This window comes from Bombus bifarius, unplaced genomic scaffold, assembly GCF_011952205.1.
Source record: "Bombus bifarius isolate JDL3187 unplaced genomic scaffold, Bbif_JDL3187 scf7180000009243, whole genome shotgun sequence".
Taxonomy (NCBI): Eukaryota; Metazoa; Arthropoda; class Insecta; order Hymenoptera; family Apidae; genus Bombus; species Bombus bifarius.
In genome coordinates, this window is record NW_022884989.1 from 1699182 (window position 1) to 1718648 (window position 19467).

Consider the following 19467-nt stretch of genomic DNA (forward strand, 5'->3'; position numbering starts at 1 on the left):
AAAATGAATTGGCAAGAAATCGATTAAACGATCGATCTTGTTAAGAAAGAACATGGATAGATCGATCAGCGCGGAAGAATGGAGGGTAAGTGCAGGGTGCGGGGATCACACTTACAAGACTTACGATCGGCGTGTCTGGTCCTCTTGCGTTCCCTCGGCGTTGTTCTCGTTGCCGGTGTCTTCGTTGCTGTTTTCACCAGCGATTCCAGCAACTCGTCGTCACCATCAGTCAGATTCCCGTTGGTGTTTTCGTCGCGAAGCAACGGGGCCAGCGATGTGCGACCTGAAATCCACATTTCGTGTTCTCTTTACAATTTCGACGTTGGAATTTTGAACTTAATTCGTAAAACAGCGGAATCCCAATCCTTTGTTAATATTTCATTTAAAGAGTTTAAGGAGTTATAAATTGTTTTATATTAGTTAACGGGCTTAAAGAATCGTTGCTTTGTCTATTTGTTGTTATCTCTTCCGAAAAGTACTAGATATAACAATAATACGTATTAATAGTTCATAAACTATTATAAGTTTAATCTTTATTTAAATCTGTAAAATTTCTTTGAATATTATAAGAGAAAATCTTGGGGAACGACTCAAATAATAAATATTTTATATTAAAAGTAATGCAGATGAAAATTAGTTCAAAGGACAGTTAATTTCATTAGTGTAGCAATTTTATTTACAAAAGTTAATTTCCATTTTCTTTAAGAATGAAATTTAATTACACGAAAGATTATCATTTTTTATTACTTTATAATTAATCATAACGTAAACGCTGTTCCTTTAGTTAGAAAGATTCGGCATTAGCGCACGCGATGAACTTCCGATAGGAAGAAAGTTCGTGGCTAAAACCTCAGGCCTGCGAACTACGTCGAATGCAAACTGAGAATAATCCGATTAGGGAGTGGAATATTTCTGGCGAACTTCCTATGGAACGAACGATGAAAGATAGATTCTGGGTGAATGTGTCACCATGTGGAAAATTACGTCATCGAAACGGGGTTGTTTAAAGATGCAATTATAGAGGAACCGATGATTTATGCGGGAATTAATAATAACGAGGTTTTCATTCATCGAAAACAATATTAACGTTTAATATGTACGTTTCATAGAGGTTTAACTGATCAACTCTACTTGTTATAAATTTCTCAATCTCGCAACATACGTGTAAGTACATAATTAATATTCGATTCTCAAAATACATTTATCTTAAGAAGATAACATAAACAGTAAGTTCTTAGTCTGTCGTAGTCTGTCGTTTTAATTTTACATTCGTACTACTTCCACTTCCAAATTCTACCGTCAGAAAATTTATTCTAAATCTCAGCTAGTATCACAGATGATTGTAAATGTAAATCTTAATTAATGTAAATTTATTCAAGTTTCATTGATATTTCGAATCTTCTATTCTTTATACTTCTCTTTTATTTCAATATTCTCGTTGTATTACGTTATACATCTAAGGAAGACGTACAAACATACCTGAAGACCTAAAGAAAGGTTCCATTCTGATCATCGAATCTCAAAATATGTCCCACGTCACGAACATGTCCCAATCTTCGAAATATCACAATCCATCGAAAGTCGAAATACTAAAATGTTATAAGCCAACGTTCTTAAACCTTCTCTGTTATTAACGATTCTCGACACATATTTTCGTCGAACACAGAGGTACCGCGACGTTTACTCGAACAGTCGATACAAGGAGACGAGGTCATTTTTCTTTCGTAGTGGCTCTCCGGTCAACTCTTGGCGGAACAGTCTCTCTATACTGTCGGTCCACGGGGCAGAAACTTCGGAACCGTCAAAAGCACGGTGAGTTCCTTTGAGAGCTTCTTTGAAACTCGCCTGAAAGAAGCTTCCATTGGCGGTCTCGGCGGCTGTGTAAATCCGATACGAAGGTTGCTCACGAGAAGAACCGTAAAGAAGGAGATGAGAAGGCAGTGGGAATTCCCATGAAGCAGGGTCAAAGGAAGGGCCAAGTTTTGCGATGTGGTCAACCCGATGTGGGTCTTCAATGTCGCAGATTACTGGACTTTCGTCACTCTGTTTATTTTCGAGGAGGTTAAACGATTTTAACTTTGCAACTATCTAGCAGGAAATTGTCTACTATTTCATCCTTGCAGTGACATAACTGCGAGAATTTCTAATGACGGTTGATGATACGTAAATTTTTCTATCAAGTATTGTGTGCATACATGCTACTGTTTATAAAGCCAAACATTGGTGAACTTGCGATATCAATCTGAGAATTTTACCAAAAAGTAATGGCTAGTTAGTAATTAGCATCTACTATCTTTTCATGGAAACAGTATTTTATCATCAACATCAACATCATTTACCATAGTGTTTGCAGAATTTTTTAGCTTTTTTATAATGATACTTAGAACTATGAATACGCCAAATAAGAGACTAGAAAACCAGAGAATTAGGAAACTGGTAAGCCTCTGCTTATTTGCTGAGTGTTTCCTGACGCCTTGTGTATCTAGGAATCTCGGGCATCCAGACACTTCGAGAACCGTGAGATCTCGAATATCATGGCGCGTCAGTGGTCTTAGGACCTTGTCCACTATAGCATCTTGAAGACTTCGATAATCCTAGGATCAAAACGATTCGTACGGTACGACTCTTGGGATTTTGAAAACTTTAAAATGACGAAATAGGACTTATACGATCAATAAAACTTCTGTGAATATTTGTTTTTCATTTTATAAATCTATACGTATTTTTATTCAATTTTATACCTACAACTTAGGTCTATTTAGTACCTACCGATGGACACAAACCTTCTGTCCCCGATACTTTCAAAACACAAATCTAAGATTTAATTCTACAAAAATTTATTCCTCGAATACACCAGAATACATGAACCGGTACGATCACTTTGGAAATGGAATCTACTGTCTGCCTCCAGGTGACCGGATAAAAGTCCCGTATTCATACATTAATTAAATAATACCAATTAAATTTTTCGTATTATCTTCTCCTCCTTCCTTGAATTCTGCATCTCGTGTACCGTATTAAAAAATCTCCCAAATTCCTCGGGTCTACCTGAACCGTTATAACTGTATATAGCAGCAAAAGGTATATCTACAAAAAGAGGAAAGAAAAGCCACGGTTGCTACCCTTACCTTTCCCTTAGCTTTTCATTTTCAGCAATCTCGACGTAAATACAACCCTCTCAAGGAAACCGCGGATATGAATGCAATAACGGGTCGGAAGATACCCGTCTGAGAGAGAATCTGCCGCGACAAATCGTGATCCTTGAAGCGGCAGAGGACCACGTGGAAAAATTCACATGATATATCTAGGTGTTCAACTCGCGGGGTCATAGGCGACAGAGGGGATGTTGTCCACGTAGTGAAGTAGCGGCTCGACTTAGGCGGGGGCGTTTAGATATTTTATAGAGGAGCATACAAGGGAATAAAAGGAAGGAAAGTTATGATGGCTGCGGATCTCAGGTAATGCACGGGCATTGGCAAGTTTACGAGCCGTAAAGAGGTGGTTCCACCCTCTAAGACCCTTATATGTGTACAGTTCACGGTAAGCATAAGAATTTCAACGCCTTTTTTTTTAAGGTAGAAGGGGAAGAAGATGCGATGACAATAGGAGATGATTTTCCGTGACGTGCAAGATATCTGCTTTTCGTTATTCATCGATTTCCACAAAAACTGTTGTGATCATCTTCTGTGGTGTATCCCGAGAGCTAATTCCGTAACTGAAATATTGGAAGTTGCCATAAAACAGCCGCGCAATCGACACGGAAATAGCATTGCTCGGCCCGCTGCACCCGCAAGGTAATCGAAATTGCTTCGTCGAGTTGTATAGAATTTGGAATTTGTCCCACGAAATTGCTTCGTAAACAACAGGTCCTGATATTTTATGGGAATTTTTGTGCCGTTTTACGTGTAATAGTGCGTGGAAAAGTGCCTAGGATGAAATTGCGAATAATGACGTTTAGAATTTTCTAGCGTATACCGAGTATAATAATAGGAAGATAATTTGTTTTGTACGGAATTTCAGATTTGTCACGGGAAAATGTTTGGTAACTCATTTTAAGAATCGTATTTCAAATAACTAGTATATAGTCGGATAAAGATAATTGAGAATACAAGTATAAGTTGTGTCATTATGTGGATAATACGATAATATGTATTAATAAATGATTATTATCAGTAACAAGTATAGACATGTTCTTAGAGCTACGAATGGATAACGACAGTACGCTATAAATGGTTTTCTAACTTTAATAACGAAACTCTCAACTTGAAAATTGTATAAACTGCATTAAAATTGATTGTAGTTTGAAATTAGTTGCCCAAACTAAATTTCACTTCTTTAATTAATTTCGCTGAGAGGGCGTAAACAGTTATGTCTGAAAATTACGCTTTTCTACGTTCCTCTTGATATAGCAAAATGATAATGTCATATTTGCGGCAACCCTTTATGTCTTGTTATACATTCTTCCTTGTTTCAGGAATGCTCAAATTTTACGTAGCTTTATCTACAACTAACTCCGAATTCCATCTCGTCGACTAAGTTATCTCGTCGCTTCCGTAATATATTGTATGATTTAAAAAAAATTTCATCACGAATGCGACAACTTCATCCCGTTTTCCACATTCTCAACATCCTATGCACTTGGCAGCTGTCTAATTAATCTTGCTATTACTTTTGCTATGCATATTTTCTTTTCTCATTTCCACATACGCTAACGAAAACATGAAAATGTAAAAAAACGCAAAGCTGTTGCGAAGAATTTTTGCAATATGTTACAAACGCTGCATATATCTCCGATAAGATAGAACGACAGTAGTATATACCAATATGTAGTCAGACAAGTGCTACTCTGGCTGTCTCTTGCAGCAGATATCATCGAAGTATACGATACTGGCATTTTTTTGCATATTGCGTTCAAATAATATCTCTTTTATATGTACAGTGCTGTACTAAAATCTTACGTGGCTCATCGAGAAGAAATATTACAGTTTTACGAACGCGTTGAGAAACGTTTGGTACTATGTTAATTTTCATCGACTCGTTGGTCGTTTTTTTAAAGAAGTATTTAGTTAAAAACTCATAATTTGAAATAATTCATACCTTTAACAAGTTCTTCGTTTGTTTCCAAAAGTAATAACTCTTTCAGAAACATCAACGAATAAGTTTTTAATCGCTTAACTTCGCACTCTCTGCTATTTTCTTATTAATATTTCAGGAAGCCGCTTCTCGTTTCGCTTCTTTTCTCTCCTGGCTTATCTCCATGCGTATTTTATAAGATTTAGAACGAGGCTCTATTTATTGCAGTAGTTTCAAATTTGCGAATCAGGAGCAACCATAAATAAGCAACACCATAAACAGAATTTCTGATGTAGTTGGCGTAAGACTTCAGCACAGCGTATTTTCTTCTCTCGTATTCGTAAGCGCATAAACGCACGATCCATACGAACAAGATTTTTTAATCGACAACAAGTTCTACGTACACAAAAACCCATATTAATTACGCGAATAATTTCATCTGCAAGTAGTATGTATCAATACATCCGAAAATATAATATCACGTAACTCATCTGAAGGCGAGATAACGAAATTCTAGACGATTTGTCATAAACAAGACTCAGCGGAAAGCTTTCTCGAAGAAAGAGCAGGCAAAAAGGAATGAGACAAAAATGCGAGACGAAGGAAAATATTGAAGGTGGGCAGGGAAACAACGTAAACCCCTTTCACGCGGGATTATCTTCTAAACGCGATCCTCCCCGTTTCTTTCGAGGCGCAGAGTGGCCTGATGCGCGGCGTTCTGAAATCTCGATGCCGTTACTTTTCATTTTCCGGTAACACCGTCAAACGAGCCGACGCTATCCTCGAATCTAGCCTCGAGAGCGTTTGCTTAAGGAGGGCATTTATCTCGTGTGCCGCCACCGGTTCCAACGCTACAGAAACGAGGAGAAATTTTCGCACTTTGTTCTTATCTGCGCCGCGGAGCCACCCTTTTAAGGCGACGCGTTATATTTCCGACCGCTAAGGAGGACCACGAGAGTTTTGGCTAGCTAGCCATTCTTTCACCTGGGCCAACTAAATCCGAAGCGTCCTGAAAATGAGAATTTTTTCCCCCTCTGTTTAGAATGCGTCATTGAGAAAAGAAAGGATATTATCGAGATGGAAAGAAAATGTTCATTTTTTAGGTAAAAAGAATTGAAGCAGAATTTTGCTTTTTGAGGGTACAGTTTACTAAGAGACGCTAATGGAATTCGCGAATTAATTTATGATTTCAAAGTATTTCGAAATATATTCGTAAATTATATTTATATTTTATTTTTATTTAAATTATACGACTATGTATTCCACGCGTGGATATTCTTTAATGTCGTGCAAATTAAACAGACTTCCTTGCTCTATCTCAAAGCAATTAAATCCTCCTATATTTTCTGCACATCGATTAAGCAATGAAATGATTAATCGTTTATCGCAGGAAACTCTGAAATTATAAAGTACCGGGAGAAAATTAACTCCGTAGATAAAATGTACTTTATTTATCCGCAATTACTACCATAAAACCCGTAAGCGCAGTGCCATTCATTTAGTTTTACGTTCTTTTCCACTTTCATCACTTTTCAACGCCATTAATTCGCCATCGAAGGCGTAACGAGCTCGTATGATAGTGCGAGTCACACACGAGCGCAATAAATTTCTCTATCGTACATGCAAATGAAATTAGTAGCTTGTTCCATGGGGCTCGACGAAAGAACAGAGGGGAAAAAAAAGAAGAAATATGAAAACGTAGCAGTGATTTCTGCTCTTCGATCGAGCACAACAAGCGCCGGTATTATTTCGTTCTATTGCCCCGTTCTGTATTCTACGGTATCGCGGAGCCAGACGTCGCGTAATGTAGAAATATGAAACTTGTCGGTGGCAGGATATTAGAATGTTTCGATCGATGAACGATGCGACACACAGAAAACGGATTTATGTTGCAAATTGCGCTTTGATGTCCGATGGAAGAACGAATCGAGCAAATATTTCGCGTGATACTACGTTATTTAGCACACGGTCCATCTTTGTCGAATGATATAGCAACAGAAATTGCAAGAGTTTTCCTGTAGAACACCTTTCTCTTTGTTTTTCTGTGCTTGTTTCTTACATTTTGTCGCTATAGTATAACATATCAATAACAGTAATACGCGTATCAATCGTTTTATCAATTATTAAGTGCGGGCTTTCAATGTACTTTTCAAAGAACTTCTTAAGACGATCTGCATGCTTTTTGTAATACTGAAAAATACTACATATCAGTCGGAACAGATTATTTTATTACAAATAAAATGCTCTGAATAATGTTTCAGTTCAATGATCGAGCGTTCGTCTCCGCAATATTATACTCAAATCACTTAGGTGGATTATAAAATGTCGTCATAACTTGAAAATAAAACTATAGGAATATTTTTCTGTATCCTACAATTTAAGTATTTCGTAGATTCTTCTTTTTGTAGTACGCGCTATTAATCGAAAATATTTAGAATACTGTGCAACATAAAATATATAATATAGTTCTTTCACGAGCATTTGTGAAAATACTGGTATACAAGATACAGTAACAATAGAAAAAAATAAACAAATATATTTTTAAGGTTTTTGTAAAACCCTTATTGCAATATAGAAGATGAGAATTAGAATTAGAATGCAAAGAATAAAAAGATTAAGGAAAGAAAATGCAAGACTGTATTGTTTAAGTATACTTATACAATGCATGTATAGATCAATACATTTGAAGCCTGATAATTTCTTGTATTCAGTGTTTTAATAAATATTCATGAAAATTAGGCTTTGTGCAATTTTAGATCAACGCGATAAATTACATGGTATTTGAGAAATATATTTTATAATTCTGTTATCTCATTTTGTAGAGAATCCAATTAGCAAGCAATTTTCTCTTCTTTATTTTTACGTTATTTTTCACGTAGTACCTCCAACGCGTGCTATTATACCCATTTTTTATTGTAAACGCATTTACGTTACGAAACTAATAGTAGCATGATTTTTTGCCACACTTTAAAAGTAAGTGTCCTGAAACACATTTATTTCACAAATAACACATCGTTCCAAAAATACAATAAACATTGTGCATAATAACTTTGTGATTTTTAATTGAGACTATGGAATTAAATAACAACACTACGCAAAAAAGAAAAAAACAAGAAAAAAGACATTCCGAGTCGGCAAATAATAAAGAAACTACCGACTTCGTTCGTTTCAATCGTTCGAGTTTCAACCTCACCTCATCCACTTGTAGCAAGAAGATAAACGCGCTTTATCACAATATTACTGATATCAGTTCCGTTATTACTAGTCGCTACCTGAGTTCAGGCTCAGTCTCTTTTAGTAAATTAAACAAATCGGTGCAATCTACTTCTGCTAAAAATGCGAAACGAGTTCTGTATCGGTGTTTTTGCTTTTCCAAAGTCGATCGTTTTCTGCTGTCTCCTCCTTTTACTGAGCAGTCAGATATCAGCGCAAACTGAGAATGAATCGTTCGAGAATGCGTTCGGTCTGGATGAGACCCAATCTATGGATAATAAAAAATCGAACGCCGAAAGTAATAAGTACACTGGACAGATATCTCCGATAAGAAAGCAAAGTTTATCCGGACAAGTGGATGTGAACGAAGATGAAGGTAATCACGATGACAAGGACGAAACGAAGAAAGGGGTAGAAGAAGTTTCGTTCAATGCCGTTAACAATTCTGACCAAAAAAATAAACCTGAGAATGAAATCACACTTTCCGATGGCTTCTCCGAAAAAATAGCCGGAAGAAGAAATAGAAAGTATGCGAGATACGGTAGGTGTCTCGATACCAATGGGCGTGACCACTATTTGTTTTTTTTTTATTTGTGTAAAAAATATGAAAAAATAAATCAAGACAGGATGTCTTTAAAATTTTAAGAGAATTTTGCCGTGAAGAAAAGTTGCACGTAACCCAGGCACATTTTTCTCTTAGAGGTATAATACCTGATTGATAGATGTACTATACGTAATTTTGCTATTTAATTCAATTAACGAATCAAATCTTATCTGTTTTATCAGATAAATCATTGGATCGTATCGTTGTCAGTTTCGTAACACGCTTTTTCAATCTTCCTTCCACATGTATTTATGATATATTTATGATATCTGAATTAAAATTATTCCCTTTTTTCTATTATTACAATTGGCTTAAGCTAGATGATCGCGTTATGATCCACACGGATACATCTCGTTTTTGTTTCTACGACTTTTGTTTCTAAAGACATAATAGCGACATTAACAGAAAATCTACAAAAGCCAGTAACAGTATTTTCATTTTCGTACAAAATTATTAATTAAACTATTAAACGATGCAAATGTTCGAGATTATCGCACGTGACATCAAACATCGATACCAAAATATCAGAACTCCTGTATCCTTACAGATTTATCGGAAGCAGACAGATACGCGCCTCATTCGGATGGTTCAGTTCTAAATTATGTTTTAACGGAGACTAGATTGAAAGAAATTCGATCAAAATTCATGTATTGGTACGTCGACAAGGGTGGTAACAATGACGATGGCGATTATCAAAGGGAAATCCAAGCTTCGATGCCACAAGTACACAAGAATTTCAATTTTCAATTACCATTCTTCGGGCTCAGATTCAATTACACCAGAGTACGTTGCTCTTTGTCATCTGTTTATCAAAGTATCAGTAATTAATAGCTAACCTAACCTGCCAATACTAATAAATCCCCAAGTGTTCGTCTAAAGAATACATCACACGTTACAGGTATCAGTAAATGGTTACTTAGAATTTACCGATCCTCCGATGCATTATACTTACCCTCTGGTGTTTCCGGTCAGAAATTGGCCAAAGGAGAACGATCCTAGTTTTATAGGAATATTTTTCAGTAAATGTCGCATAGGAAAAATTCCACCAACAGACATAGACCAGAGGAGACCTGGCGTATACTTTAGGTAGGTTAAAAATTACAAAAATTATTAAATAAAGCATTGAATAACGTAGGAATCGATTACGAAAATGAATTTTAGAGTGGAAGAAGATTTGCAAAACAGAGCAGATCAATTTGGCGTGGAAATGCGCGAACGTCTCAAATGGGATATTCGCGAAGGAATGATTGGAGCCGAAGCCTTCGACCCTAAACACGCAGTCGTAGTAACATGGAAAAATGTGTCGTTCGTCGGTGGTATCGATAATTCCCTCTACAAAACGAATACGTTCCAAATGGTCTTGGCCACAGACGAAGTGAACACTTACGTGATATTTAATTATCTGAATATTCAATGGACCAGCCACACGGAAGCTGGCGGTGATACTGTGAATGGAGAAGGTGGAATCTCGGCATTCGTAAGTTCATTCGAATCAATTTTTATACCCGTTTCGCTTTTTAGGGCTGCGCTAAATACATATTGATACATTAGACGAATCTTCTGTTATTCTTTGGTATAAAAATTTCATTATTTATTCAAGAACATAATTGCTTATTAGCTAAAGATAGATTTATTGTCGTAACTCGAAAAGTTTCTATTTTATAATTAATCGGTTGAAATTAATTAACCATTGTAACCTACGTATAGGTGGGTTTCAATGCCGGAAATGGCACAGGAAGCTACGAATACGAACCCTACTCACAAACGTGGATGATCCGCGATTTAACCAGAAGAGGATGTGTGAATGGTTTTCCAGGACGTCATATGTTTAAGATAGATGACGACATAATGCCTTCGGCATTCGGTTCGAGGCCACAAAGGTCCTGCAACTTAGGCTATTAAGTTAAACGAATTACTAAGTTGGTTGCTAACTGGTAATGCAAGTAACATCTTGTATAACATTTATCTAAATAAACATTGCTCCTAAAATTAATAAATATCCACTGAGTTATGAAACGGAGTGTACGTAGGTATCTACCTTTTGCAAAAATTACCTTTGTGAAAATGGAACTTCTGTAACTAACTTCGCGAAACTGAACCTTCGCGTGGAGGGTTCGTTCGATAATTCATAAAATACAAGTAACTTATGAAAAAAGAACTCCGATTATTCTTTCGACATTCAGCATGATCACAGATTAGAAACATCGAAAGAATTCCCAGTAAGCAAATAAAATAGCATACATCTACCAAATAAAAGAAAAAGAAAGATATGGGTTAGGCGGTAAAAAAAAAGAAAAGAAAGAACAAGCGAGCTCGAAGAAGAAGAAGAAGAAGAAGGAGAAGAAGAAAGGCAAGCAACAGTAGAAAGGAAACTCACCGTCTTTCCTCTGTCTCCTCCATGGTAGGGTACCGTGAATACTCTCGACGTCGGAGATATCGCTTCCGAGCAGTTGCCTGAGCTCCGCGTCCGCGCGATCCTCTTTCGTCCTGAATTTACCAACCTGTAACGATCAGAGTGGATGTCGAATTCACGTGAACAGGCTGAGTGGTTGAAAAACGAGGGATGGAAAGAAGGGGAGGGGCGTCAGTTGGGTAAGAGATCCGCGTACGTTCGACGATATCGCGACAGAAATGAAAACGGAGACAAGCGGGATATTAATGCAACGGTAGGCAAGAAAAGAAATTGATTCTCCCCGCGGCAAAAAAGCAATTTATTCCCCTCGCCGGAGCGCACCATAATGCCGTTCACGCTCCGATAACTGTATTTGATGAGAGAGGAAAGTGGGGCCGGCCCTTCTGAAAGATTTTCAGCGGCCACCGTCGCCGCCTCTGCCGCCGGTCCAAGAAAAATACGAGCACCGGGAGCCGAGGCACCGCTTGTAACTCACCTCTGTGATCATCTTTCCCCTGGTCTTATTTCTTTCACGGTGATTGGCTTTTTTCTCCAGTTGTTGTATCACCCGCTCCCGGGTGGTTCTGTACTCGAGCGCGAACTCGGACACGATCCGGCAAAACTCATTCGGCTTCGTGTCTTGCACCCTGTGCAGCGGGATTCCCAGCCATAAGATGAATTTGTGGAATCGATTTATGATCCGCCTGTGCACGATGCCCAGCACGATTATCCTCTCCGCACAATCCGCCAGGAAGTCTGACATTCTGCTTCGACAAACAGTATTCAGAAATCGGAGATTAATGCCATGTGTAACTTGCTGCATCGTATACAATGAAATAAGTTTTTTTATATTGATTTATGAGACTATTGTTATTGCTATGTTTACCATATCGATAGTTTCTATGCTTCGATGAAATAGGTGCGGGATAAGAGAATTCTAATCAATATCTTGTATCGTGAAGATGCATTTGAAACGAAAAATGAATTTTAACTACATGTACATGTATCTTTGCATTTGAATAGCAGAACTCATGTTTCTAAATCATGTTGATCGAAATGAACGAAAACGCGACGTCGATAATTTTGATACGCTGAATTCGCGGATTTTCCCGTCCCATCGTTCCGACGAATCATCGTGTTCTGACAGCATTGAATATCAAGGTTCGCAAAAAGGCAATCACCGACGGTCATTTTTTACATGAAACATTTCCATTACTCCAGTACGTTCGAGAAGACTGGAGATCAGCGTAGACGATCGCTTAAACGAGTTTCAGGCAAAAACGAATTAACCCGGCCCGACATTTAGGCCGTCCCGTTACACTTAATTAACGCAGCGGCCACGCCAACCAACATTAACCAGACGCTTCACCGTTGAACAAAATATCACTGCGATACACAGTAGCTGAGGAAAGTACTCGGACACTTACTGCAGAATTTTTTTATCAATATAAACTTAACGATACGGTGAATTGATTTGTGTTAAAAAGCTGTAGCAATTAATTGAATTAGCAATCGGTTGATTCTATCTTCCAGTAGATATTACGTTTTTTAAAATAAATTTTTCAAATAAATTCTTATCATATCGTATAATGTTATATCGATCTGTACGAACTCTATTCCATTTCTATCAATATCTTGCCTCGCCAGCAACGCACAAGTTAATAACCTTAACTAAGGGTAAAAGAAAATGATAAAAAGAGCGAGGAAGAGCTTACCGAATATAACCGACTTAGATAAGGACAAGCTCGATGGAGGGGGATGAACAGATAAAGGCTCCGAAAATCTACCACGAAGTAGAAACGGGATAAGATGAAATAAAATAAAAAAAGGGGGAAAAATAGAAGGAGGAGGAAGGTTAAAGGGGACCAGCAGGAAGCAGGAGTATGGAAGGAAGAAATACGTTTTAGGTAATTAATGGCGGTGCCATTTGGAACTGTGCCAGTTTTGCCACGAGAAAAAAAGTCCGCCGCGAATTTATCGAACATTGTACGAATCTTCGGAAACTTCAAAACTTCGTGGAACGAAGTTCCCTTCTAAAGGCCAGCGAGGAAATACGATCTCCCTAGATCGAATCGATCTCGTCTGACGACATACAATTTCGACTTTGGTACTTACTTGACTTTCATCATCGTGGAACCATCATGCTTCGCGATGAGCTTCAGGTGGTCCCAGGATGCCTTGCACTCGCTCTCTAGTTTCCCGATGTTCGCCGCGAGCTCGTCGAAGTCGATTTTCGATGCTCTTGTCACAGCGCCGATCTGAACAAGATTCATAGACTTTCCTTGGTTTCGATTTTCAAACGACACGTGTATGAATTATTCTGCATGAAATAAATATACGAACGACTCGGTGGAAAAGTGATACAAATACAATTTCTCTTAGGAAATGCGCTACATAGGAGAAAAAGTTTTAAAGAAAACGCAGGAAGACTTTTATCTTCCTTTAGTAATCGAGAACTTGCGAATAATTATATCTGGATTCACTTGCACGATAATGTGACTAATGATATTAGAAAATTGACAAAATATGATTTCTATGTAAAAGACTTTTCTTTTATAATTGTATAATTGCGCAACAAATAACATAATTATATAGCTTCGAATTTATGAAATTTGCTTCTATAATTAATTTTGTTTTGTCGTTAAACTCGTTAGTGCTACATAAAGGCAAAGCGTTCATTGATGCTCGTAATTTGCAACTTGTAATTTATGGAACTTCATTAGTTCTACTTCCATTGCGCAAGAGAGCCTGTAAAAATGTCTTTAATGTATCGAACCAGTCTGGTTAAACTTTTCAGCCATGTTGCGTTCGTTTTAACAGAATAAAAAAAAAAAAAAAATATCGAAGCTACACTTCCGAATACCAGTATACTCAAATTGCTTAAAATAACTTTACTTCGGTAACAACAACAAACATCAATTATAAATTATTTGCGACCGCAATTACACCGGAAATCCGAAATTCCTGGGGAGCGCTACAATTTCACGAAACACCATTCGTAATAGTTTCCGGAGTCGAAGAAGAAGTTCGTCTGGGACACGAAGTTCCCGTTCGCGATTTCGCAAATGTAGCGCTGGTTATTCGGTTTCTAGCGAACGTGCATAGCGACGAAGCGACGAGACTAAAGTTTTATCCGGTTCCTTCGACGCGGAAGTAAGCTGCCTCTCACCTCCGAATAGAGATCCGTGGAATCCGGAAACTTCTCCATCACCATGTGGCAAAGGTGATGAAGCAGCGAGTGCTTGTGAACCGTATCCTTTACTTCAGGTACTTTGGCGAGGTATTCCAGCTGAAAGCCCTTCACCTAAAAAAGAACGAAGCGACGTTTCAGCGTTACACAACGTACGGAATATCGTTCTGGCTAACTTCTACGTTCTCGCTGCTACAGGCTTTCCACCCGACGCTTCTGGCCACTTTCGCGCGTAACGTGATTGCTGCGAAAACCCGGAATCGATGTTGACCACGCGCTTCTAACTCGACGAGGACGGCATATCCAATTCTGCCACGTCGATTCCTTCCTTTCAACTTGCCGTTACTTTTTCGTTTATACTTTGTTTTCATTTCTTTTTCTTTTTTCGTTTTTGATTCGATGGAAACGACGAGCGGATACAATTGGATGAGATTCTGGCTTGTTTAGATTCTTTGGCCAGATTCTTTTTAGCCTTTTTCCCGTTAGATTTAATTTGGTGTCAAATTGTGATTGTCCGTGAAGCGATAAAAGGGTTTCAGGTGAAATTCTAGCTTTTTATATTTTTGCGTTGAACTTTTCTTTATTATTTCCTTCGATCAAATTTCACTGCCTCTTTGTAACTACAATTTTATTGTAACAACATCGTAGAACGATCGCGATTACAGACCGAAATGTAATCAATTAATTTTAATAATTAATGGAATTTCGTATGCTGCTGGAAAATCAAATAATATCTGTAGAATATTTATGTCGAATCCCCGGGGTTGTTATCGAATAACTCGCGGTTATCCGATAATTTACGCTAGACTGATTTATTTAAATCGTAGTAAAATAGAATGACGGATCGATTTGAGAGATCTCGTTGCGAAGGTAAAGTACGAGTGCACGTTACCTGACGACTGGATGCTTGTTAGCACGATAATTAATTTACGATTTTTCGCTTCGAGAATCAAAGTGTAACTAATCAATGCGAACGTTTGTGACTTGTTTATTACAAAATCAAATGAGAATTCCAGCTCTTTGGAATGCGAATTGCTGATTGACTGTGAAATTTTTAAAAGTTCCGATGTTATTCGTCTGTAACATATTATTAAGGTAGAATCAAACAAAATTTACGAGCACGTTATTTCGTTAATTATAAATGTAAACTCTTTTCAATCGTATGAATAAGATACTCTTTGGTGTAGTTATAATACTCCTCCATGAAACGTAGATAAACAAACGTGTGAAAAATTCCGGAAGTTTCGTAGTACGTGTAGAATAAAATATACGTATAATACGATAAAAGTTCATTGACTCCTGTTATTAGGTGTAATGTTTCGTTCATATACATATTATATATACTGTTATTTCTCATCAGTTTAAAAAGTACTTTAAATTTGATTTATAATCTAGAAATTGAGGAATTCGAAGAACACAAGATTATCAGCTATTTTTATTGTTGCATATTGGTTTTCAAAAATCAGTTTAATCGTGTCGCAATATTATACGTTTTTATATTTATATTTCGTCTATCAATCTTGTATTATTTATAAATAAAATTGCAAGATATAAATTCTATTACAAAGAACAAAACCACCGCAAGTTCGTTTACATAAATGACAAGTTAGATAAGTAAAGTTCCACTGTATAATGTTCCAGCTCTGTGACTGAAAAATTAGCGAATAAATAAACTTTCATTATGGACATTAATCTGCAGCATAGCATTTGTAATTAGCTACTTTCTATGAATTTGCATGCTAATATTATCGCGATTAAATTCATATTATTTGCATCACGACGATCCTAATTTCGAGCAACGAGTTTCATTTCACTCATAATTTCCCCCGTTAATTCACTGTAAAACGTGAGAGAAGGAGTCGAATTCACGTGAGAGGCAAATATCTGAGCCACGCGACAATTTCGATGATCGAGCGTGTCGTGCAAAAACACGCTCGAGAGCGGCTGATAAGAAATGATTAGTGCACCATTCAAAGAACCACGGTTTTAATATATTCGAACGGAAGCAAACGATGACGAGTGAAAAGAAATCGTCCAAGATCGAAATAGAATCGCAAAGTATTCGTCACGAATATTCGTGCGAATGCTCCATTTTTACATTTCATATCGTATGCCCGGCTATCCGGAACATGAAAACGGCCTCGTGTGGCTAGAAGCATCGTTTATCTACTTCAAATAATATTTTTTACCTCGTTTTTCCTTTTTTTTTTTTTTTTTTTTTGTAGATATCGCAACGATATGTTTGTAGCATCCAATTTTGAAATTTATTACTTTTTATATTTGGGTGCTTCGAAGGTAGATCGATGCATTTTCATAAAATTGTGCGTACGAATTGTTTCATATGTTTGATATCTGTGATTATAATCGCTTGAAGCAAATACTTAAGGATGATTTGGTTGGATATTTATATTAATTACTTGAAATAATAATTATCAAACTGCATAAGGATCGAGTCCCTGGAATAACAGTGTTACTATTGATGACAAGAAGAAATTCTAAAGGAATTAAATGTCCACAACAGAGGTACATGAACATAACAAAGAATGCTAACTTTCATATTTCGGGTAATAACAAATAAATAATAAAATAGGAAAAACTTATGTAAACTCGTAATAACAGCACGATGTTACAAAGTACATCGACCATCATCCATAAACACTGGTGTGAAAGAACAAGATCTAAACAACTGACCAATGGTGGTCATATTGAGGAACACGGCATCTGTCCAAGGAAAGTGTTTAAACCGATACTCGCTCCTTTTTCCAAATCATCGAACAACGATCACACGAAAATCATCGACGCTGATGGATATCGATTCGGCGCGAACGACTGATTCCGACTGACGGATTAAGCGGATATCATTTGGCTGGCATTCAATACCTACCTCATTTCCGTTGAGGAATATCCCGATCGAAAGGAGCGTGCTCAGAATCCCGCGGAACGTTTTATTCACTCGCAGGGTCTCCATTCCCTGCTTCAGATCCATCAAAGGGTCCGCAATTTCCTGAAGTCACAAAGGTGGTTCGCGATTATTTCTTTCGAGCCGCGAGTTCTCTGGCACGTTGGCTGGTTCGTTGTGCTCGTCTGCGGTTCCATTTTTGTGCATTCGTCAAATAGTAAGCTTCTTGCATATTTTTTGGTCCTTTTTGTTCTTTTTACGAATGTGACATACGAGTGTTTGCGTTTTCTTTTTTTTTTTTTTTTTTTTTTAAGGGTATTTACAGAAGTAAGGTGAGCGTAATACTTGTTAAATATGTAAAGATATGTGTTGTATTTAGGATGCAATGTTGTGAGAAAATACAAAAAGTAGAGTAAGTCTGTATTGTGAAAGGAAGAAATTGGTTACCCGTAAGAATTCACATGGAGTTGGAAATCATTATGAGAAAGATTCAAAAGTATCATTGATTTATGATATTAAAAACTCAAAGGATTTATACTATTAATATAGAAATATGACATCGATCTTGATCCTCTACCGATGGTTACAGATATATCTAGTTACAGGTATGATTTGACAATCATATGAATTTTGAAAGAACTACAAGATTCCATTAGATATATTTCTTCCCATGAAATATTTTTCTCGATAATTTGATAATTTTATAATATAATCTTTATTAATAACGCGTAATATAGACAAATACGATTGTGGTTGTCTGTTTCAGCGGAAATTAGATTTCTAAAAATCGAGTCAAATTTAAAAATACCTGCATTAAAAGAAGTCGTGCAAGAGACAAAAGAAAATCGAACAAATTTTACGAACGAAAGCAACGAACAATTTCTCATACACTTCATTAGACAACAGTACAAAAAACTTGATAAAAGATGAAGTAGGTATTTGCGTTGTCAAAAATACATTCAACGAAACGAAGAACGAAAATAGCGAGAGAAAGAACGAAGAAAAAAGAAAATACGATTAAAATATGAAAAATGGAAATATGAAATAACACGTGACGAACTAACAGAGAAAAAAATTCTTGCTCTGTCACGGTCAAGGCGTTTTGCAGGCTGGTGTCAGTCTGCTGCTTTTCAAGGAAGCGGCGCACACGTTCGATGCGGCACACGATCGTGTATCGGAATTCGCCGTGTTCCCAGCGAAGAAATCACGTGATTATGCGAGGAACGTTCCCCGCGACTTCCTTCCCCGCATACCTGGCGTTTTTCCTCGTCGCGGTCTCGCGACTATCTCCGCGGAATTCGAGACGAGATTCGTGAGAAATAACGGGCCAATTCGAACGCTATTACACGCATTCGTATTCGACGATGCTTAATAGAATCTGCATTCGAAATGTCATGCAGTTTCTCACGGTGAAACGTATTTATGGTACGTCTGACGACTAGATTCGACAAGCCGCAGACCAATAATCAACCGATCCGTATTTCGAGTAGCCTGTCTCCTTGTTAATCATTGCTTATGCATCTCTTATTATTCCTATCATTAAAATCGAGTGTTTTCAATACGTTAACGAGCTCGTTGGATCTTTTATAAACGTTAGTAGGTTCCGTCGTTCTAAGTGCATGATCGTTTTAAAATAGACGAACTCGTTAAATGAATTATCATATAAGATTGAAGATCTTTTTCGCGGCCTTTTAAAGAAGACGAAATGATATCGGAGGCGTTGAAGAAATTAAGGTACTACTTATGGTTTATTTTTGTATATGGAAAAGGAATTACACGTACTTAAAATTCAACATGTTTAAATTCCGCCTCAATTTTCGACAGCCTATTTTTTCTTCAAAATTGATGTTCGATGACCTATACGAATGAATACCATTCAATCATCTTCAAAGACTTCAACCGGTATGTTAATAAAATTTATACGTTTAAATTTCAATATTTTTCATTTCTAAACATTATTGTATATCCTTAATTTCGTATATTTCTAATAGTCTGTCATTTTTTCTAAATATTTGTTCAATATGGTATTATTTATAGGATTAATTTAAATCCAAAATGTCCAATTTATGTGAAAATTCCTGATCATTGGAGGAATT

The 19467-nt window shown here is 37.0% G+C and overlaps 2 protein-coding genes across 5 annotated transcripts in view; one reads left to right on the plus strand and one right to left on the minus strand.

Annotated features, from left to right (window-relative positions):
* Positions 1 to 19467, minus strand: part of LOC117214754 (FH1/FH2 domain-containing protein 3) — a 241713-nt gene that overhangs the window by 13986 nt on the left and 208260 nt on the right. For 2 of the 4 annotated variants that reach the window (XM_033461059.1, XM_033461061.1), the window contains 6 exons: positions 17357 to 17476; positions 14452 to 14586; positions 13398 to 13540; positions 11779 to 12049; positions 11268 to 11391; positions 116 to 283 (listed from right to left, as the gene is read on the minus strand). In XM_033461059.1, coding sequence (XP_033316950.1) covers positions 116 to 283; positions 11268 to 11391; positions 11779 to 12049; positions 13398 to 13540; positions 14452 to 14586; positions 17357 to 17476 — 961 coding nt within the window. The remainder of the gene's footprint in view (positions 1 to 115; positions 284 to 11267; positions 11392 to 11778; positions 12050 to 13397; positions 13541 to 14451; positions 14587 to 17356; positions 17477 to 19467) is intronic. The other 2 variants (XM_033461062.1, XM_033461063.1) reach the window with 1 other exon arrangement.
* Positions 8342 to 10879, plus strand: LOC117214755 (protein mesh-like). The gene is made up of 5 exons (XM_033461064.1): positions 8342 to 8827; positions 9438 to 9673; positions 9789 to 9976; positions 10052 to 10367; positions 10598 to 10879. The coding sequence occupies exons 1-5, from the start codon at positions 8410 to 8412 to the stop codon at positions 10790 to 10792; spliced, it is 1353 nt and encodes a 450-aa protein (XP_033316955.1). The 5' UTR covers positions 8342 to 8409; the 3' UTR covers positions 10793 to 10879.

Excerpts from the sequence above, each read along its gene's own strand:
- LOC117214755 (XM_033461064.1), top strand. The coding sequence starts at position 8,410 with ATGCGAAACGAGTTCTGTATCGGTGTTTTTGCTTTTCCAAAGTCGATC. Across the intron at positions 8,828-9,437 it reads TAGAAAGTATGCGAGATACG|ATTTATCGGAAGCAGACAGA; the intron begins GTAGGTGTCTCG and ends GTATCCTTACAG. Across the intron at positions 10,368-10,597 it reads AAGGTGGAATCTCGGCATTC|GTGGGTTTCAATGCCGGAAA; the intron begins GTAAGTTCATTC and ends ACCTACGTATAG.